The 22,866-nt window shown below is 38.5% G+C and overlaps 1 protein-coding gene across 2 annotated transcripts; it reads right to left on the bottom strand.

The window, feature by feature from the left end:
- Positions 1-112: 112 nt before the first annotated feature.
- BPNT1 (3'(2'), 5'-bisphosphate nucleotidase 1) lies at positions 113-22,308 on the bottom strand. Of its 2 annotated transcripts, XM_023730973.1 has the most exons (10): positions 22,213-22,308; positions 14,482-14,609; positions 12,720-12,824; positions 11,919-12,026; positions 9,967-10,015; positions 8,367-8,458; positions 7,218-7,262; positions 4,276-4,473; positions 1,890-1,995; positions 113-734 (listed from the first exon to the last, which is right to left on the bottom strand). In XM_023730973.1, exons 2-10 carry the CDS (start codon positions 14,599-14,601, stop codon positions 586-588), a joined length of 972 nt encoding a protein of 323 aa, XP_023586741.1. In that variant the 5' UTR covers positions 14,602-14,609; positions 22,213-22,308; the 3' UTR covers positions 113-585. The 2 variants fall into 2 exon arrangements, with proteins under 2 accessions (XP_023586741.1, XP_004375983.1); XM_004375926.3 differs by lacking the exon at positions 7,218-7,262.
- Positions 22,309-22,866: the final 558 nt, after the last annotated feature.

Raw genomic sequence — 22,866 nt, 5'->3', positions numbered from 1 at the left:
ATTGCACCACTGACACCATAAGAATAAACTAATCCCCTCAATAGAGAATTTATAATTTCCAAATACTTAAAAAAAAAAAAAAAAAAGAAAAGCTAGTGAAAAACATAAAGAGTTAGAATTAAATAATTTATTATAAGGGAACTTTTGCCATCAGTCTGTTCCATCAACATATGTAACGACATTTTAGTGTCTACATAACTGAAACAGGAAAACTTTAAAACTTACTGTGAAAAACAAGAATAAGATCAGGTAACTTGTGATTCTGTGCCCTAAAGAAATCTGGTTTACACGATGGGAGTGTTGATTAAACAATTGACCTGGACAGTCAATGAGAACTAAATCTTTCATTTCTCCAAATAAAAGGAGAAAAAGAAATATAACATACTGACTTCATAAATTCTCCAAATCTAGAAACTGTTCTGGTTGATTAATTAATCAAGATAAATTCTTTAGTTCTATTTTCTACTCCTAATAAATTTGCTGATCATCAATGTATAAAGAAAAGGTTCATTTCCATTCAGTTAGTTAATTTTCAAATGTATTAATTTGAGAACCAAGTCCTCGCTCAGTAAACGAGACTGCCCTTTAAGGAACAAGTGCATTTTTAACAGATTCTGGAACTCGGCTTGCATAGTAGTCATAATTCCTCAAAGTGGCCAGGACGCCTGCTGAGTTCATATGCTTCACTTCTTTGTTGTAACAAAGACCATTTCCATGGATATCGGTTAACTTGCCTACAGAAAAAAACATTAATACAGTGTTAATGTCTGATAGGATCATTATATTTCTAGTTATTTTTAAGTGCCTTTTGCTTCCCTGTCCAAGAGTATCCAATTAATTCTGGGAAAAATGAGGAAAAAAATGAGTGACTATAAAGATTAAAGTTTTAATTTGATGGAAATCTGCACAAAAGCAATGTTTTAACTAAATGAAGGATAAATGACTTTTATTTTCCTCTCTGATTAACGTTAATTTCATTTAGCATTTTTAATTTATATGTTTGGGAATCAATTCATTTTAAATATGAACTTAATTGGTAGAATTAACTAAATACTGGCATCAAAAGATGACATTTGTTTGGTCTCTGCTCCTGAGGTGATTACTTTTCTAGCTGGTTATACTCCATCACTACACTCCCATTTTCAAAAGTGTCTTCTTTGTTCTACCACTGAATATTAACACTTTATTTCGTAAAGTTTTTAAGTGAAGGATGTTCATAAAATGTAATTTGTATTACAGTTTCCTTTAGCATCCTAATCGAGTGGACCTAATCAAATGATGAAGAATTTAACTTCCTTATCACGCAGTATGTTAATGAGATATTGATAAAATAATGTATTGGGAGAAATGATAGACTAAAACTCAGGTGATCTGTTTATTACTATTTTTTATCTGACAAGGAATTTAAAACGTACCATTTACTAAGACTACATGTGAACTGATGTCTATTTGAAATTGAAAAATAATTTTACCATGTGTATATTTGTAAAATCTTGCAGTCAGATTTTTAAACATTGTAACGGTACGCTGTATGCACTAGTATGGAGACAGCCACTGACACTGGCTCACTGGGGACTAAGTGAGGTCGTGACAACAGTGATGAATATTTTACTTCTCAGAAGCATTAATGCTGTAAGTTAATAAGGGTTGAATGAAACTAGCTGTGTGTAGCTCAAAGTCCAAGAAAGAATCTACAACCAAACAATGAATTGGCTGAAAGTCTATCTTGTCACCTATGAAATAAGGCAGTTTGACTGGATAACTCTAAGTTTCTTTCTAGATTTTATATGCTAAGAGTCTAGGTCAAGTAACATTACTGACATATTATATCTTGCCATAATATAAAAACTGTATGGAAACTGTAACTGCCCAAAGGAAAATGGACTAACCTCCCACAGCATGTAAAATGACTTCTGGAGCACAAGTATCCCACTTCTTACATCCAGGACTTGCAAATACATAAGCAGAGGCTTTGCCTTCAATCAGGTGAATAATCTGTAAAGTATAAAAATAATACTTATTCCCGACTATGAAATGATTGGTGTAGAAATAGGAAAAACTGCTAGTTTCTATCAAGTATATTTCGTCAATCTCTCTGTCGAACGTAACTTAGTTTAAAGCCTTTAGCAGGTTTAAATGACGCTAGGATTATGAAGGAATATACAGAAGAGATGCATCATACTACAGTGATCTGAGGAAGAAAACACTGCTCAAAGAACCTACATGGAGATCTGAACAGTCTCTATTTCCCAAGTTAGGTAAAATAAAGGTTTCATTTTACGTATGTTCTTTTTCTTTCTTATTTGAAAAGGAACATATATATTTATTGTGTAAAAATTAAATAATACTTTTTAAACTTCTGAAAAAATAACCATCATTATATAAATCATAAAGAAATATCAGTCAACATAATAATTAATAAATTGTAATAAGTCCTAACAGTTGTGCAATGCTGATTAGGTTAAAAAGTACTTTCAAAAGTCTTCAGATTCTGCTGTGTCTACTACCAAGTAGGAGCTTTTAAATAGTCATCTTAAAAATTCCTGTAATACTCATGTAAAACTGCGATCACTGATGGCGCTTGTATGACCCTAAACAGTAACCTGCTATCAGGCTTTCATCACCCTGTTGACTTTTTTGGTTAGTATTGTAATATAACCATCACTGTAAAGTCAGACTTCAATACTTATCCAAACAGAACAGACTGAGAGAATGAGAAACATCTCAGTGAACACAAAGTAACCAATTATTCCCTTAAGTACTATTCATGAACACCTTCAAACATTTAAACCATGCAGTAAGCTTCTTTTTCATTTAGCAAATACTTGTCAAGTCCTATTATATGCCAAGAACTATGCCAGTATATATTTTGAAGGCAGAGAGTTGTAGCCTTCACTAGATTCTCAAAGGAGTTGTGTTTCAAGTAAAAAGTTAAGAAGCGCCCAACAAGGCCTCTGTGTGGAAGAAAAGGGGGGATTGTGCAGGGTGGAGACTTTGTTCCTAAGGACAATGGTGACCCTTGGGATAAAAGAGGTATAGGGTTTTGTGCTCGAAAAAGTAGACACCTGTCACTATTTACATTTCAGTGAATACCAGGAATACATTTTCACTCTGAAACATTTAAGATTTTCTCACAATATTGTTGTTTTTAGAACTCCCACTTCTCTCCCCATTGTTTATCAGTATATGACTTAGAATCTAAAAAGGGTTGAACATTGTTTCCAAAGGATAGGTGAGAAGAAATTAATTCCATTAAGTTCAATAAATATTTATTATTTGCTTTTCCCCTGCTAGCACACAAGCGTGAAACGGCACATGTATCAGGAACTCCATGCACTTCAGCATCACTAGATCTGAGTTGGGGGATGGCAGGAGATGAAGCTAGGGGGGCAGGCTAATGGGCCTGGACTTTAGATTTTAAGTGATGGGAGTCATCTAAGGATTTAGAGCAGGGGAATGACATATGGTTAAGTTTTGCATTTGTAAGTGCCCAGGTGACACTGCAGAGACTGACAGTGGCCAGGGAGACCACTCTGGAGGACTGTAATGGTCTGGGTGAGGGATGATGATGGCAGGTTTCAACCAGGGCACTGGCAGTCGAGATGCACTAGAGGAGACAGACCAGGGAAGCATTCAGAAGATAGAAAGGTAGCCAGACTGATAAAACGTGAGGAAGGAATCTAGGATGGCTTTCAGGTGTCCGGTTGGAGCAATTAGGAAAATGGTGGGGCCATTAACTAGACAGGAAAGAGGCAGAGGAACACATCTGGGGGGTGGGTAGAAAGTGGATGAGCTCAAACTGGACACGGTGAGTCGGAGATACCTGAGGGATGTCACCATGATGATAGCCAGGGGGCAATCAGATGAGAAGAGATCAGGGCTAGGGATGGAGATCAAACTGTGTTCCATTTCACAATTTTCTCAGGAGCATGGGAGCCTGGGTGAAGGAAAGGGGGAAGTAGCCAGAAAGGGGCAGGCAGGGCCATCCTTAGAGTCTGCAGAAGTAACCTGGGAGGGTCCACGGGAAAATAAAAGCTGGCAAGAGGCATGGGATCTTATCCTAGTTACTTGTATTAACACTGAACCTATTCTATAAAAAAAGGCTTGAACCATAAGGAAAAAAAAATTAATTGAAATGTTGTTGAAATGTGCTTTTAAGGGCAAATTATAATCTTTAACCATTTCCCTTAAGTTCTTATTTCCCATTTTAAAAAGATCAGTATGTCATCAATGATTTGAGTGCATTTCAGAGCAGACCACAGGCCTTTCTCCTACCTTATTTCCTGCTCCTCCCACTGGCAGCACCGCGTCAGGGTTCATGGCAGCAATACAGTCAGTAACCAGCTTGTTGCTATGGGATCGGGTAGTTGTGACAATGTGTTTTCCAGCAGGGGCTTCTTTCAGCTGAAACCCAAAGGCACCTAAACCTAAAATTCCCCAGATTGTCCTCCCCAACACAGCGTCTGGTCCTGCCTATGTAAACGGGCGAAACAACAAAGCTTGTAAGCATTCGGAGAAAAATGTCAACCATAAATGGAATATTTAGTTATATTAGCATCATGATAATTCTGTAAATAAAAACATGCTAATGTTTAAAGTGCAAGGACAATGTTATAAGAACTTTTCCTGAGAATCAACTGATCGGTCTCGTTGTTGTTTTGGTTTCAAGGGTACTGAATGGAACTTTTGGTTCTTCCCTGGAGTTTTCAGGAAAGGAGTCAAATGCTGAAGACCACTCCTCTCTGCATCTCCCAACAATCTCCTTGTATTTGAAAACCGCTGTTTTCAAAAGGCGCTGAAGTCCCCAGCAAATGAAACGCCACGTGTTGGTTACTACTTTTCATTATCCAAGGAAAAACAGGATCATATTACTATGGGAAAAGGTAGTGGTGATAATGTATTTTGCTGCCACAGAGACAGAGCAAATGAGTAGGCTGATACTGAGGCGTTGCTATGGACAATGGGGTCAGGGTTAAGATTTTACTGACAATTGTGGTAAAATGACAATGTTAATGCAATCTTTGCATCTGTATTTTCCTTTGAAGAGGTTAGCAAATTTTCAAACACATTATTATAGTTAAACACCTTATATAGAAATATAATCTGTATTTCATGGAAAGTAAGATACATAAAACGATTAACACAGGTTTATCAAAAATACCATTACACTAACTTCCAAACCAAAATCACACCAGTTGTTGCTGAGTTATGCTAACATAAAACCAAAAACCCATCGCCGTTGAGTCGATTCCGACTCATAGCAACTCTATAGGACGGAGTAGAATGGCCCCATACGGTTTCCAAGGAGTAGCTGTTGGATTCGAACTGCTTTTGGTTAGCAGCTGAGCTCCCAACCACTGCTATGTCTACCATAGTAGACATATATATTACCACGTACCAGGCACCATGCTAACTGCTTTACATGTATTATCTCATTTAATCTCAAAACAACCAATGAAATAGTTATTATCAGTCTTATTTTATAGATGACAGAAGTGAGATTTGGAAATAGTAAGTAACCTGATCAAGGACACTGGGAAGATCATAACCAAACTCAGGCTCATCTGCGTTCAAGGCTGATATTCTGCATCACTAAACTATCCTGCCTCAATTTACCTGTCATAAAACCTTCGACCACATAATCTTACTTGTCCTATAGCAGCACCCTGGGTGCTATTATGGTGAAATATGCTTATGTTGCAGGTTGGGATTCCCAGGAAGCTGACTCTGAGACAGGAGGATGATTATTAAGGAGTGCGCTTCGGATCAACACCTGCAGAAGGGAGGGGAAGAAAGAAGGAATGGGTAGATGTGATGCAGGCCCAACACCAGCTTCAGCCAACCATATGGGAACTTTGGAGCTAGAATGGCCCTTAAGGCTTCTCCCAAGTTGGGCTGAAGTGCCAGGTCCTTATGCCCTGGCAACAATCAGTCATCGGATACGGACTGTTGGCAAGGGCGTGACCCTTGGCGAGACAGCTCTTTACAGGTGAGATGATCCCTGAACAGGCTGACAGCTGAAGGCTGCCTGCAGACAGCACTCCTTGCCAACAGGGCAACAAAGCAGACAAGCACGTGGCAGCGGCGGCCCTCACCAGGTGCTCAATGTTAGTTTGCTTCCTCTGCTCCCTCTTGACTCGGCACTACAGGAGAGGCTTGGAATCTGAAAAGTACAGGTGGGCTCTACGGTGGCTCAAGGTACCCATTTGGCTTTAGCTTAACTGATACCGAGACTAATTCCATGCTCCCAAGAAACCTATTTATTAATCCTTCTCCCCAGTTATTCCAATAAAGAGAGGGAAGCACACAAAAGAGTGGATACAAGTATTCTGGTCCCTGACCACTCACGTTCCCTCTGAAAATGACTCTGCAGGCAAGCCGGATAGGAGCAGGGGATCTGGTGATGTGGTGAGGAAAAGGCAATCCCATGATGCAGACAGCTGGTCCCCCTCTGTGCTCTTGATTGCTCAGTGTCTCTCACTGTCCCTCTTCAGAGGCTCCACGCCAACTCTCTGGCGGTAATGAAGGCTGACATTCTCATCTTACTGATGAGTTCATTAAGATTCATAATGGTTAAGAGGCTAGCACTGATATAAAAATAGACAAGGTCTCTTTACGTTATGCTACCATGTTTTCTTTAAGCACCTACCAGATTCACTATTTATTAGGAGCAACAGTAAAGTTTGAATTGTTAGAAGTCTTTTATTGGGCTCCAGAGAGGCAATATTGAGTAAAGGGTAAGAGCTTGGGCCTAGGTTTGAGTCCCAGCTCTGCCATTTACCAGCTGGATGACCTTGGGCAAGTTTCTTGTCTCAGTTTCCTAATCTTTAAAATGGGGATAATGATTTCCTTATAGGGTTGTTGTGAGCAATAAATGAGATAGTGCCTGCGAATCACTTGAGCCTGGCAGCACACAGTAAGTTCTTGATAAATGTTAGCTATTATTATGATGATGATGATTTAAAACTCAACCTTGAACACCACCAACAGAGCTATGCAACGTTTCTATTTATTGCAATAAATTTGAAGGCATAAGGAAGAGAGAGGAAAAAGAGCATACAGAAAGGAATGGTGGCAAAGGGAGGGTATGAAGGGGAGATGCAGAAGAAGAGAAAAGGAACTGGCATATGGGATGGGCAGTGCCTGCCGTGGCCACCACACATGCCTACCTCGCTTCTACCTGCTAGCGGAGCCAAAAACCTAGCTAGGTTTCTCACCTTGGCTTCAGCCCTCTGCTCCCTTAACTTCTGCTTTTCATTGTTCTGTGGAAAATGAATACAATTTTTCTAATCTCAGAAAGAAGGGATGAAAAATTAATAACTCTTAAGCTCTTAGATCTTTTCTGATGAAAGGTGTCATGCATTACAGTATTATTTATGAATTAAATGCCCTTTTAAAGAACAGTATTAACTTACTTTAAAGTTTATACAATAACCACCAACTTGTGTCTGGATACAATACTGTATAAACCTTAAGGTCATATTAAAAGAATTAATGGACACTTAAGAAATTTAATATGAGAGACATTCCCAGTATATAATGTTTTTGGTAAATAATCCTAAGACACACATAATTATAAATAAAAATGTATAATTATACAAGTGGCAGGATAAACCAAATTTATCTTAGAAATAGAGATTAATCCTGCTCTTAAATCAGAAATACAGACATAATAGTCTCCACTCTGGTTACTTGGTTTCCCCAAAATTCTCTCAAGGTCGTGCTAATGGAAATACCTTAAGTATTTATCTCAACAATTTTCTTGAACATTCATTTAATGGGATTTAATGGTATATTCCTGCTTTGGAATTATCCTAGTCTCTTTCTTCCAAGAGCCAATTTCTTTTCAGTTTAATAGAAAGTCAAAGCAGTTAAGAAGAGACAAAATAAGAGAAAAGAGTGCGATAGCATATTTAGTCCTGTTGTGAACGCCGACTACAATTTAGGCACTACGTGGTATTACCTGGAAAACACCACAGCTAGCATGTTTTCTCAGTCAAAATGATGAATTTCTTCAATATGTTTTAAGAACCACCTGTAAATCAGGTGTCTTGATGTCCAAGCTAATCAACAACCATCTCAATAGTTCCCAAACGTTTGATTTGAATCATAAGGGGTACCTTAAAATGTATGAAAATACATACAGTATATGTGTGTACTGACACATACACACCCATATACATTCCTGGTACCAACTCGCCCAGAGGTTCTCATTCACTAGGTCTGAGGTGTGACCTGGGAATCTGTGGTTCAAAAGGCTCCCAGATTACATGTGCAATCAGGCTAGAAACCACTAGATTAGATATCAGGAGTCATAAAGCTCTGTAATTACTAATGAAGTATTTTTGTATCACTTATAGTATTACCTGATAGTTGTAATATGGCTGATTAATAACTCCTGCTATGGCCTTTCCTTCATAAGCAATTCCAATAAGAACTGTTACATTGTCAAGAAGACCTATAAGGAAGAAATGAATATCTACTTAATTAACTTTCTCATGCTATGACTCATCATCAGTACACCAACTGCTGCAAATTATTTTTACAGTAAAGTTAAGGAATGTGCGATGATTCATTAATGGGCAATCATTCTTATGGCAAAATGCACACATTACAATAGTGCTGGCCCGAGATAGAAATAAAGTCTATGGTCACTTAATTGAATTGATAACCATGGTCTCATTAGTACAATTTGGGAACCAATTAAATAATTCAGCCCAGTCATAACTCTTTAGTCATTATGATGAGATTACTAGGTGCCCCTCTGTCACCTTCTAACTCGCTCCTACCTGCTGGATCACCCTCTAGACTTGCATTTCAAGGCTTTAAAGCAAGGTCTCTCAAAGCAAGGTCCATGGACTACCAAGCAGCACTAGAATCAACTGATGTAACTCTCACCAATACAGATCTCGAGCTCCTTCCCGAAGCCAGTGAACCAAAGTCTGTAAGTGGGGTCAAGACCTTCATTTCAAACAAGATGTCTATGTGCTCTTACGTACACTAAAGCTGTCTACAAACCAAACCAAACCCACTGCCGTAGAGTCCATTCTGACTCATAGCAACCCTATAGGACAGAGCAGAACTGCCCCATAGGGTTTCCATGGAGCAGCTGGCGGATTCATACTGCCAACCTTTTGGTTAGCAGCCCATCTCTTAACTACTGCTCCAGGGTTCCAGAGCTGTCTACAGCTACCCTATTTCTTGAAGAATTATAAAGACTTTTTTAGTACACACACACAAAATGTATAGTAGATGATTCAATTAAGGTGATATGTTATATCCAGGCACAGAGAAAGAAAGTTTTTTTCTAGTAATTATCAGACATTTTCTTTTCTTAATCTGAGAAATAATATAAGAAAATCTGTGTGGCCCGCATTTCGAGCATAACTCTAAGCTCGTGTTATGCTTCTAAAACTCTGGCTCTGAGCTTGGTTCCCTTTACTAGTATGTTGCCAACTTCATTTCAGTTTGCTGCTTTCTTGTTTTTCTTATCTTAGATAATGTCAGAAAAAGGAAACATTATGCTGCGTCCACAAAGCCCATCTTTAAAGGCGAGGCTGTGAAGTGAGAGGCGGCTCACAGGTGAGGACAGAAGTGGTCTTGCGAGTAAGTGGATGGGCGTGGGATGCTGGTGGTGGCACAGCAAGCACGGTACAGCCGTGGTTTCCATCGCTTTCTACCCCATTAAGCTGGGAGTTCAATACAGTCCTTTGGTTTAATAGGTCAGTGATGCACATTTGAGGGACATTTGTGTAGGGGGGTGTAACTGAAGGAGATGAATTTCCTCCCTCTGTCTTGACAATCACTGATATATACCAGTAGTTAGCTAGGATGAGCACAAACAGAGCTTTAGGAAAGAGACATAAAATATGATACGGGCTTTCCATACAATACGTGAAATATCAAATGTTCACACATAAATAGCACATCCTACTGCTGTCAAACACGAATACGAGGGAGACACACCTTCAGTGTATTCCTTGGTGCCATCCAGAGGATCGACCCAGACCACAAGCTAAAAAACAGAGGAAATAACCAAATGAAGACAACAAAATTTTAAAAACAGATTTAAGTAGATTAAGTAAAATTACCCTTTTTTTCTTTCATTTTTGAAATTGTGCTATGGATGGATGGATGAAGTCAATGTCATCAATTTTGTGATAGCAAAAAAAAAACCTTATTGTTTTACAATCATTGTAAAAGTCTACTTAAATGACGGAAAGGTCTGACTTATGAATTTTAAATATGAAATGCTTGACTGATGAAAGTTCATTGTCACCTGGGCTGTAAGCACAATGCTATGAACACACTGAACTCTGGGTGGGGTGCGGGGAACACTGCCAGGGTGGCTCCAAAATGTTTTGAACAATGAGTGGATACCACTTATTTTTATATCTAAGCGTAGATTCTTTTTGTTTGTTTGAATAACTACAGTCTGATTACCTTAAGGATATAGCTCATATGTGCCAGAGAAAATGAACAGTTCATAAAATTGGCAGTAGATTAAAAAAGAAATCCCTACTGCTTAGGACTTCTAACATGATTGTGGACATGTGGCCATTAACCACGCTAATCATGCTTGATGTGAAGAAGGTGTCTTTCTACTGGAAGATGCCATATCTCATTTTTTTTATATTCTCCATACCATATAACAAAGTGCCTTACTCGGAGTAGGTGTTCAAGGAATGTGTGTTAAATGAATTAAAATCAGAGAAGTATTTAACCTAAGCAACTGTAAAAAAATAATTGGTGATTTTTATAACCTCAAAAATATAAAGCAGCAACCTGTTTCATTTCCTTCTATCTCCAATTACCAATCAAATGCATTATTGCCAAATCTACTAAATAACAAATTAGATTGTCTTCCTAAAAGCATTTTTAATAATAGTTTCAGAGTGGAGAGGAAACCAAAGGGATGAGAAACTGAACTCTAAACTAATAGACCAGATATTCCATAGGGTTGTCCCATACTTCTATGTTGGCACTGAAAGATTTCAAGTTTCTGGCTTGACCTTTTTTTTTAAGTAATATTTTATTGGGTTTTCGTTGAGAGCTGACACAGCAAATTAGATTCCCATTTGACAATTTCTTCACAAATTGTTATATGACATTGATCACATTTTTCACCTTGTGTCAATATTCTTATTAATTCCATCTGGTTGTCACATGAGTTTTCTTTTTTTTCCTTTTAAATTTTATTTTGTTGTTGAGAATATGCACAACAAAACATACACCCATTCAACACTGTCTACATGTACTAGAGACACTGATTACATTCTTCGAGTTGTGCAACCATTCTGAGCCTCCTTTTCTGAGTTGTTCCTCTCTCATTAACATAAACTCACTGCCCCCTAAGGTTCCTATCTAACCTTTCAAGTTGCTGTTGTCTATTTGATCCCATGTAGATAGTTCTTAAAAGAGCATGCTGCTCAAGGCAGAACTTTTTTACTGGTCAAGCTAAACTATTGTTTAGTTTTAAGATGACTTCAGGGGATATTTTTAGTTTAAGGTTTAAAGATTATCTCAGGGCAACAGTCTCAGGGGTTCATCCAACCTTCATGGCTCCAGAAAGTCTAGAGTCCATGAGAATTTTAAATTCTGTTCCGCATTTTCCCCCTTTTGATCAGTATTCTTCTACAGAATCTTTGATCAAAATGTTCAGTAACAGTAGCCGGGCACCACCCAGTTCTTCTGGTCTCATGGCAAAGAAGGTAGCTGTTCATGGAGGCAATTAGCCACACATTCCATATCCTCCTCCTATTCCTGACTCTCCTTCTTCCTCTGTTGCTCCAGATGAATAGATGGCTTGTCCCTATTTTATAACTACTCATTTTCCATCATTACAGGCAAATGTTTATCTCCTGTACAATGGTATAAAACAAAGTTAAAAGAGAGTTAAGTATAAATATGGACCATACATCTTCCTCTTTAATAGCACTGTACTGTGATGGGCATGGCTGCTTCAGTATCTCCTCCCACTGACCATCTTCAATCAGCTCTTGGTCCACGTCTTCAGAAGGCAGATCCTAAAGCAGAGATAATACTGAAGATGATAATGAAGCTAAACAGAGTGTAGAGTTCGTCTCAGTAACAGAAGAAATGCAGCATCAGTTTTCACTTGGCCTTTTCCATTTACCATTTATTTTTAGAGTTTTTAAAGCAAACCTAATAAAACTGCAAAAAGAACCATATATGGTTTATCAAAGTTGATTACAGACTGTCCCAATTTCGTTACCCTGAATAGGATCTAGGAGGAAAATATTTTTTAAGTATTATAAACTTATTAAACAAGTACCTGTGACTTAAGATAATTCTACCCTCTCAAACATATGAAATGTCAATTCCTTCAGTTTCAAAGTGTTAGACAGTCTTTGGATAAGTGTGCAAGTATGCCTCACTTAAAAAAACAAACAAACACCAAAACTCATTTTACTCCAAATTCTAAAATGCTGCCCATCTTACAGTTTTAATGCTGAATATTGTAACAATAACCACATCTTCTATGGCCAAGAATTGAGACATATGGCCTAGAAATGGACTAAAATACTTTAATCAGGTATTGCCTGTAAATCCAAGGAATACAATAGTTAATTTTCTATGTTAAAACACTAGATGTAATGCTTGAACTCATAACAGTGATTTATGAGTCATTAAAGTGTCAGTTACAAATCCATAAGGTAAACAAGAATTTAAACATATTAGGGCCCTGACACTCTTACCTCTTCCCCTATGATTGTTAGTTTGGGGAATTTCCGTGCCAGTGAAGAGCAGATGCTCATTTGTGCCAATCGGTCAGCTTTGGTCTGCAGGTCTGTTGCACATGTCTGCAAGAAAGAATGCAAATTTTAGCAGAACTAATGTAAAATAAGGATCCCTGGTGGTGCAAGGGTTAAGCGCTCAGCTGCGAACCAAAAGGTTAGTGGTTCAAACCCACCAGCTGCTCCTCAAGAGAAAAAAAGACCTGGAGATCTGCTCCCGTAAAGACTACAGCCTATGAAATCCTATGTGGCAGTTCTACTCTGTCCCACAGGGTTGTTACGAGTCAGAATTGACTCCAAGGCATACAATGACAATGCAACAATGTAAAATAGGCTGTTCTCAACCTGCTTCTTAATGTCTGATTGTCTTTACATTTAAATCACACTACTGGTTTTTAGATTGATGGAACTTAACACCAAGTGAGTCAACTAGTTTCTTGGCTTTGTTTTTTTCTCACAGGATTAATAATTAATAGTGCCATAGTTTCAAAAGGAGCTTTTAAATTATTTAGAACATCTTCTCTCCAAGTTCAGAAATTTCTTTTACAAGATCTCTAAATATTAACCTTTTGCTAAAACAGGTTAAGTGATAGGGAATTCGTAACTTTTCAAGGTAGCCAAAATTAAATACTGTACCTTTAGTTATCCAAAGGGTACTTCTATATGGATTCTTCTGTAACTTCCATAATGTCTACTCATTAATCCTAATCCTAATAATGCAAGAGGTTCTCAGGACAATTCGTCAGTGTATAGAAAGAAATTCTATTTTTTAAATCTAAAAAATATGAAAATGAACTGCAGTAATACTTAATATACAGCACACCTATGGTCCTCTGAGAAACCCTTCGTGGCGTAGTGGTTAAGTGCTAGGGCTGCTAACCAAAAGGTCAACAGTTTGAATCCACCAGTTGCTCCTTGGAAACTCTATGGGGCAGTTCTACTCTGTCCTATAAGGTCGCTATGAGTCAGAATCAACTCGACAGCAACGGGTCTGGGTTTTGGGTTTTGTTTTTAATGGTGCTCTCACTCAATCCATATGTCAGACAGTCATACTAGATCTTTTTGTCCTTAGGATAAATATTTCTTCTCTTTCTACCAATATGGTGTCAGACCTCATCATTCTGGATACCTTGAGTGACGAATCTGATTCAGCCGCTATCCCTTTTAAAATAAGGTGTGAACAGGTGGATATAAAGTACTAGAAGTGCCTGACCAGTACAGAGAACAGTGAGGATATTACTTTTTTTTCCTACCTGGACATTTATTTCTTTTATTCCTTAGCTATAAGATATAAAAGTATATATCTAATATAATCACAACATAAAATCAACCCAACAAAATAAGTGATGCCAAGAAAAAAGATCTGGTAGGAATGGTCCAAAATATTGGCAGTGACGGCATGATGGATGATTTTTGTTTCTTGCGATTTTTCTCCATTTCCTATTTTTTATAATAGAAAAACTACAGAAAAGAGAATTCAGTAAGATTAGTAGCCTTCTGAAAGGAGCCGTATTACACTGCTGGTTTATTGTTGAGCACGCAGGAAGTCTTGCATCATTTTCAAAGCGGAAACGGAGCCCATTTGAACTCAGGGTCTCGCATGTCTGTGAGGGAGCCAGCAGGAGCTCCGTAACAGCCATGTTTACCTGTTAGGCTGCCTATTACATCCTTTAGCTAAACTTAAGGAACACAGATAAAGTTGGTATGAAATGAGACTCAGTACCTTCTCCACAATGCCTAGGTCTCCTTCAGCAAGAACACGTCTGACTATCATTCCTGCCTTTTGAGCAATAGAATATGCTGAAGCTACCAACCGCATCAACACAGCATGACTGGAAGCCATGATAAGCCCTAAAAGGAAGATGAGAGAAGCGTTCTGTTACTTTCAAAGCCAACTACTGGTTATATTTACTTGAATTCAATTCAACACATATTTATTGAGTGCTTTCTTGTTGCGACTTCTCCAATTAACTGAGTAGGTTCCTTAATAAATATTTACCGAAGACGGCTTGGGAAAAACTCCAATTTTCATCATTGGCTCTCTCAAGAAAATCCTATAGAATGTGTTCTCTTTGCAGCTGGGACATTTTGAGGCATGGCAAAACCTGTCCAGGCTGCTACGCATATGAAAAAAAAATTTTGTGCGTGATGGATGTGATGTGCAAAGGCCGTGTAAGGTGCTTCAGGGACTAAAAATACAAGATGTAGCATCGTCCCTGGAGGAGCTAATATTTCTGTGGATTGGGACTAAAATAATGTTACCTAATGTTTATAACAAAACTGTTAAGTGCCAAGAGAGATATGAAGAGCCTAAGGGATGTGCGGGGGCGGGGGGAGGCGGTAGAAGAGAAGAAGAAGAGAGCGTGGATTATATCCAGTTATAACTATTTTCTTAACATCAAATGAACAGTCCTTTAGAGACTGAATAAAATTTAATCAGCTGGTTATTTCCCCCCATCCTCTTCCATAGCCAAGTGTCATGGATGGAATTATGTCCCCCCAAAAAATGTGTGTATCCATTTGGCTAGGCCATGATTCCTGGTACTGTGTGATTTTCCAGTATGTTGGAAACCTGCCTCTATGATGTTAATGAGGGAGGATGGGTGGCAGTTGTGTTAGTAAGGCAGGACCTGATCTACAAGACTGAATTGTGTCCTGAGGCAATCTCTTGAGATATAAAAGACAGAAGTGAGCAGTGAGACAGGGGGACCTCATACCATCAAGAAAGCAGTGCCAGGAGCAGAGCACGTCCTTTGGACAGGGGTCCCTGGGCCGAGAAGCTCCTAGTCCGGGGGAACACTGATGAGAAGGCTGACAGAGAGAGAAAGATTCCCCTGGAGCTGACACCCTGAATTTGGGCTTTTAGCCTACTTTGATTGTGACAAAATAAACTTCTCTTCATTAAAACCATCCACTTGTGGTATTTCTGTTATAGCAGCAGTAGATGACTAAGACACCAAATAAAGAGAAAAAGTAACACAGTAACTGGAGTGAAGACCAATCACCTGGAAGAGCAATGAGTGTCAGAGAAGTCACTGGCCCCAATGAAGTGAATGAAACAAATAGTCTTTAGGACCAGTATATGTCTCTTTGAAACCAAGTTCAAATCCTGCAATTTCAGTGACTGCTCTGGATGCTAGGATGTACCACCCAGATTCCCCTTCAGGACTGGGGACTTGTTCCCCCAGCTGCTGGGAGTGCTACCAACTGACAGACCTTAGCTGTCGGCTTTTTTGTGAACCTATCTGCTGAAAAGAATCACCTCCCCTGAAAATGGTCAACAGGGGGTGTTTAAAGGCCACTCCTCATCCAACTGGGCTGCAGCCCCAACTCTGAAGGGCCATCCCGGCCTCCAGTGCTCAGTGTGGTCAGTGAAGAACTTAGTTAAGACTACATCCCAACCCAATTGCTCTCTCCACCCATTCCTGCTTCCTTCCCTTCCCTCCCACAAGAAGTGATCTCACGAACACTCCCTGATAAACCTCTTGCTATGACAAAAAACTCTCCCACCTCTAAATCTAATCAACATTATTTCAATGCAATAAAGGAACACAATACCCTTAGAAAGGGGTTATAAACCTCGATTCAGCAATAGTCATCACTGCACCATCAGTTTCTGACTGAATATTCAATCTGATGTGCCTCCTAGCGTCCTTTTTCTATCATCCACATTCTATTCAGAGGGATTATGAACATAATTGAGATATAAACAGGTAAAGTGTTTGAAACCCTTCAGAAAGAAGGCAGAATTGAAACTGATGTAAGGTAATGGATACCATACTGGAATTAAGATGAAAAATAAAATGGGGTTTCTATTTATTTGAATTGTTTCTCTTATTACACTTATAATCAGGCTAGATTCATTTTCTTGGCAAACCAGGTGTTACATGTGGAATAAACTGGTTATGATTATTACTAACTCAGCAACATCTCAAACAGAAATCAGGAGAAATAATTTAGTAAATGCTTTGATGGCCTTATATCCATATCTCCAGCCATATATCTGATTTATTCTACACTGGAAAAGTCATCTTCAGGCAACTAATCTGTACTATGCAGACGTCTTAACCACTGAGGATATTTTAATGTGTGTTTCTATGTTCATTCAGTCTCCATATTATATAAGACTCCATTTGTGAAAGGCAGATCATGTTCCTTCACTGTATGGTGTTGTTACAACTTTTCACAGATACCATTTACCTTTGGGCCTGTTACACAATTACCTGAGCCTTGTCAACTTCAAATATTACTAAACCACTTCCCCTTATGTTTGCCAAGTCCACGGTTATTTTCTTCCAAGGAAAAAACTTTGTTTTTTTTCTTTCTCCTATCTTTGTCACAAAATGTATACTACACTCATGAACCACCATTTAAAAGCTAACACCAGTTTTACAAGAAATAAGAATGGAAGAAAATGAAGTTTGATATAAAGCACAACAGTGACTTATAAAGAGATTCTACAAATCACTTTTAGTTGGCAAAAAAAAAAAAAATGTTTCTACTATTTTCTCTGAAGTACTTCTCTGCTCCAAACTGAATTATTAATGAAATAAATGCATTTTTAGTTCTCGGTAGAAAGAAAAAGTGGCTAATCATGTTATCAAAACACAGAATCTATAGAAGAGGTTCCTTTTTAATTGTGCCCCTCGCTAGACCCCAAATGAGAATTACCTTTTGTTGAAGTGGATACAGAGCAAGGTCCAAACTGGCTGCAAGCAAGGTGATAACTTCCTTATAGCAGTTCAAATTATACCCATTGTCTGCCCTTCTCTACCAGTTTTACACCTTCTGGATCCTAAAACACTACCTTTTGTTTTCATGTCTTCCTGAAAGCCTACTCAGAAACAGCACAGTCATTATGAGCATGGGCACTAGAGCCAACTGCCTATGTTCAAATCCTGGCTCTGGCACATATTAGCTGTGAGATCTTGGGGAAGCCACTTATAAACCCTTTTGCCTCAACTTGTAAAAGGGAGCTAACAATAGTACCTACAGCACAGGACTGTTCTGATTATGAAATGAGCTAACACTTATAAAGCACTTCTAACACACAAAGTAAGCACTAAATAATACTGGTTAACTATTATTATGATTGTGCCTATTACTCGCTGTCCTGCATGGTCACTAGGGCAGTGTTAAGGGCAAAAAAAATCCCTATAGCTTCTGCAACAGTATTTTGACCCCAGTGAGTGATATGATAACTAATATGACTCTTAATCCCAATACAGATTATTTTTCATAACATTCTGGCCTTGAGACTTACAGTAGATATAAAAAAAGGTTGTAGAACAGTTACAATAATCAGCTTAACATCTCAACCATTTCAGAAATCTTTACAACTGCCAATTAGGGCCAGTTCAGAAGGACAAAGAATAACAGGACCCAAATTACAGTTTCTTTTCATAGACTGGGAGAGGTACTCTGAATTTAATAAAAAGACAGTGAGCATATAAGGATGAGTGTATAATGGTGAGTTCTCAATCAAAATATTAAGATCATTTATCTTTGGAAACTGACCTAATGATACTAAAGTTCAAGATCATCTGGAAAAATAAAATGTGAGTATGACATATGCACACCTGTGTTCATGGCAGCATTGTTCACAATAGCAAAAAGACGGAAACAACCTAGATGCCCGTCAACAGATGAATGGATAAACAAACTATGGTACGTACACACAATAGAGTACTATGCAACGATAAAGAACAACGATGAATCTGTGAAGCATCTCATAACATGGATGAAACTGGAGGACATTATGCTGAGTGAAGTAAGTCAATCACAAAAGGACAAATATTGTATGAGACCTCTTGTAAAAACCCATGAAAAAGTTTACACACAAAAAGTAACAATCTTTGTTGGTTACCAGGGATGGGAGGGGTGGGGGGAAATACTACATAGGCAATAGGTAAGTGGTATCTTTGGTGAAGGGTGAAACAGTACACAATACAGGGGAAACTAGCACAACTCATACAAGGAAAGGTCATGGAAACTCCATAGACACATACAAACTCCCTGAGGGACTGAATTGCTGGGCGGAGGGCTGTGGGGACCATGGTCTCAGGGAACATCTAGCTCAATTGGCATAACACAGTTTGTAAAAGACAATGTTCTACATTCTACCTTGGTGAGTAGCGTCTGGGGTCTTAAAAGCCTGTGAGCAGCCATCTAAGATACTCCACTGGTCTCATCCCTTTGGGAGCAAGGGAGAATGAAGAGAACAGGATACAAGGAAAAGGACTAATGGACCACAGTTACCAAGGCCTCCACCAGACTGAGTCCAGTACAGCTAGATGGTGCCTGGCTACCACCACTGCCTGCTCTGACCGGGATCACAACAGAGGGTTCTGGACAGAGCCGGAGAAGGATGTAGAACAAAATTCTAACACACACAAAAAAGACCAGATTTACTGGCCTAAAAGAGACTGGAGAAACCCCAAGAGTATGGCCCCCAGACACCCTTTTAGCTCAGTGGTGAAGTCTCTTCTGAGGTTCACCGTTCAGCCGGGGATTGGACAGCCCCATAAAACGAAACAGGACTAATGAGGCACAGCTGTCCAGGGACAAGGACTAGAAGGCAGAAGGGGACAGGAAAGCTGGTGATAGGGAACCCAAGGTTGAGTAAGGACAGTGTTAACGTGTAGTGGGGTTGTTAACCATTGTCATAGGGCAACATGTGTACTAAATGTTTAATGTTCTGTAAACCTTCATCTAAAGTGAGAACAGCAGCAGAACCGGAAGAGTGCAGTCAATGTCACTGAACTGTGCATGTAGAAATTTTTGAAGTGTTATATCTTTGGTTATGTATATTTTCACCAAAAAAAAAAAAAATTTCGAGAAGGGAGAGGGTTGACATGTCATGGGGTTGTTAACCAATATCATAAAATATGTGTACTACTGTTTAATGAGAAACTATTTGTTCTGTAAACCTTCACATGAAGTACAATGAAAAAAGTAAGCATGACAGAGAAAATTCTGAAAAACAGGAATGAACAGATATTCCTCTTACCAGTTATCAAAATATGGTATAAAACTATAGCAATTAAATGGTTTAGCCCTGGGGCAGAAATAGAGACAAATGAATGGAATCAAATACATTCCAGAAACAGATCCAAACAACCTATGTTGTTGTTGCTGTGCTGCCTCAAGTTGATTCTGACTCAAAGTGATCCTACAGGACAGAGCAGAACTGCCCCATAGGGTTTCCCAGGCTGTAATCTTTATGGGAGCAGAATGCCACGTCTTTTCTCCCAAGGAGCGGCTGGTGGGTTCAACCTTTTGGTTGGCAGTCGAGTGCTTAACTGTTGCACCACCAGGACTCTATTTAAATCATGGGGAAAAGTCAATTATACATAAATGGTGCTGGGACAATTGCTAACCATTAAAAAAAATGCTGGATTCCCTTTGCATTCTTGATATCCATATATATTCTAGATCAGTCCGTGATTATAAAAAATTTCTGCATAGCCAAAATACCATAAACAAAGTAAAAAGACAACTGACAAAGTGAGAAAAAGATTTTTTATCACGTGAGACAAATGAGCTACTTTCTGTTCTGTGACGAGCTCTTAAATATCAATATGTAAAAGATGAATAATTCAATGCAAAAATGGGCAAAGGATATGAACAGGCAACTCCTAGAAAAAGAAAAGCAATGGCCAATAAGTTTATGAAATGCTCAATTTCACTAATAATGAAAGAAATGCAAATTAAAAAAACAAGAAATGACTGTTCATTTGTAAGACTAGCACAGATATAAAAAGAGGTTTCCCATTGCTTCCTAGATTGTGAAAGAAAATGTTCCTACACACAGTTAGTAAGGATGTAAAATGGTGAAACATCTTAGGAGGGTAATTTGAAAACTTTATTAAAAGTAAAATGTACATATCTTTTGAACCATCAATTATATTTCCAGAAAATCCTAAATAAATCCAGAGGCCTACAAATGTGTATGTATGAGAATGCTTCCCACAAGAATAGCAGAAAACTCAAAACAAGCTTAATGTCCATCAATATTTAATCAGGGATTGATTAAATAATTGAAGGTACATTCACAAATGGAGTACTATGCAGCTATTAAAAAGATACAGATTTATATATGCTGATATAGAAAGCTCTCCAAGGTAAATTAAGTAAAAAAAAAAAAAAAAAAATATTTATATATGCTGATATAGAAAGCTCTCCAAGGTAAATTAAGTAAAAAAAAAACAAAACAAAAAAACCCTTGGTATTTCCATTTGTGGGGTGCAAAGGGATATACTTACAGATACTTGCAAGTGGATAGACAATATCTGAAAGACTATACAAGCAAGTATTAATAATGACGACTTCTGTGTAGTGGGATCAAGGAAGAAGGAAAATACATGATTTTTAACTTATAATCATATTTCCTTTTGCATTGTTTGAATAGTTTACCACATGAATCTATTAATTTTATCATTAAAATAAATAGTTTAAAATAGAGAATGTGAATAACAGACCAACCAATGATGAGGCATCTGATCCTGGCCTGATGGGAACGATAATCTCTCTTCCTTACAGTGCTGTTTCTGAATGCTTGGTAAGAGACTAAGAACACAGCTGAGAACTTTCAAATTTGAACAAAAATCTTATCATCCTGGCTTAATTACCTAATAAAATGACAAGATTTAATATAACTGAATATTTGCATCAGGATGTTGTCTTTCAAATTGTGCTCCAGGGGTTCCCTAACGTTTTTCCTTAAAAGTTTGGAAACAGTGAACGCTTCTTGTTCTACTATCCTGGGGCATATAGTCACCTATAAAAGAAGGCAGTTAGAGTACCTAGTACCCAAATGGCAAAGACTTGAAGAGATGGTAATCAGAGTTTGGAAATCACGAATTCTTTTCGTTTCAATATTAGTTTAATTCCATCAATTTGCCAAAGGCACTTGACCTTGACCCTGGTAAATATGATCTCACTCATTACAACACATAGTTCCTATTTCTTGTAACGATTTTATCACTGATGCTACGAACTGGTAAGAGCACACCTGAAAATCAGTCATTCTGTTTGTGCCACACACATTGATTTAAAAAAAAAAGTAGAGAAAACATTTACTACTTCAATGAAACACAATTTCAGGCGTAAGACAGTCTCTAAATCTGGGTATACTACGGCCCTAACAACAACAAATCAACAAGCCTACGTTTGCCCTGTTATTCCTACAATAAATTAACCATAAAAAGACCCCGGAGCACGAAAATAAGAGCAGAGATACACAATTAAAATGCTGACATTTAGCATCCGGAGTGGCCCGAAACTGGAGCATCTGGAAAGGTAAACTGATTCACTTAAACTCTTAAAAAATATATAAATTCCTTGAATCTCCTATCTGTGAAAGGGGTGGGATTAGGAGACCAATGAACTACTCAGATCTGTCCCAGGCCCTTGCCCTGACAGGCAGGGGGGAAAACTACTTACAGTGACATACCTGGATCAAAGAGAAACGAAAGACACTTCAGGAATAACAGAAAACACGTTATCCAGCAGCACGTCCCTCGTTGCGTCCAGTACTGCGCTCCCCAGCTTTCAGTAGGTCATTTTGGGACGGAGGGCCCGCCTACCTCAGCTACTGAGCATGCGCACAATTCGGCGCAAGCGCAGAACAGCTACCTCGTCCCCGCCCCTTCGGACTCCCGACCGTGGGAAACGCTCCTGGTTCGTGTGTTTTCCAGGCTTTTTATAGGCTTATGTAGCATTTTGTAAAAGTGAAAAGTGTCTATTTTTAAAGATTCACTCTGGTTGTACGTGTCTTCCAGCCCACTTTGTACAGCTCACTCCTTTAAATGTTCATGGGATTGGTGATACCAAGAGGTGGCGTTGCTAAACTCGAACCTCTAGGTGTCCGTGGATGGTCTTCAGGAGGTCCAAGATGCCTCTACTCCGCTACCCCGCCTTAAAAAGAAAACAACTTAATGCAGAATTATGTTAATGGTGCTTCCCTTTTTATTTATTTACTTTTTAAGCTTTCATCTGATTGTTAGAAGTATATGTGACCTAGTAAAGGAGTCATTGGATGGTGCGCTGTTAACGTGTTTATTAGAAATAGAAAGGTTGGAGGTTCGAGTCCGCCCAAAGGCCCCTT

The sequence above is a fragment of the Trichechus manatus genome, unplaced genomic scaffold, assembly GCF_000243295.1.
Source record: "Trichechus manatus latirostris isolate Lorelei unplaced genomic scaffold, TriManLat1.0 scaffold00039, whole genome shotgun sequence".
Taxonomy (NCBI): Eukaryota; Metazoa; Chordata; class Mammalia; order Sirenia; family Trichechidae; genus Trichechus; species Trichechus manatus.
This window is presented reverse-complemented; position numbering and strand designations above follow the sequence as displayed.

Coding starts and splice junctions, on each gene's coding strand:
- BPNT1 (XM_023730973.1), bottom strand. CDS start 14,601: ATGGCTTCCAGTCATGCTGTGTTGATGCGGTTGGTAGCTTCAGCATAT. Junction 8,459..9,966: donor CACCAAGGAATACACTGAAG/GTGTGTCTCCCT, acceptor TCTTCCTTATAG/GTCTTCTTGACAATGTAACA. Junction 735..1,889: donor CATTTTACATGCTGTGGGAG/GTTAGTCCATTT, acceptor TTTTTTCTGTAG/GCAAGTTAACCGATATCCAT.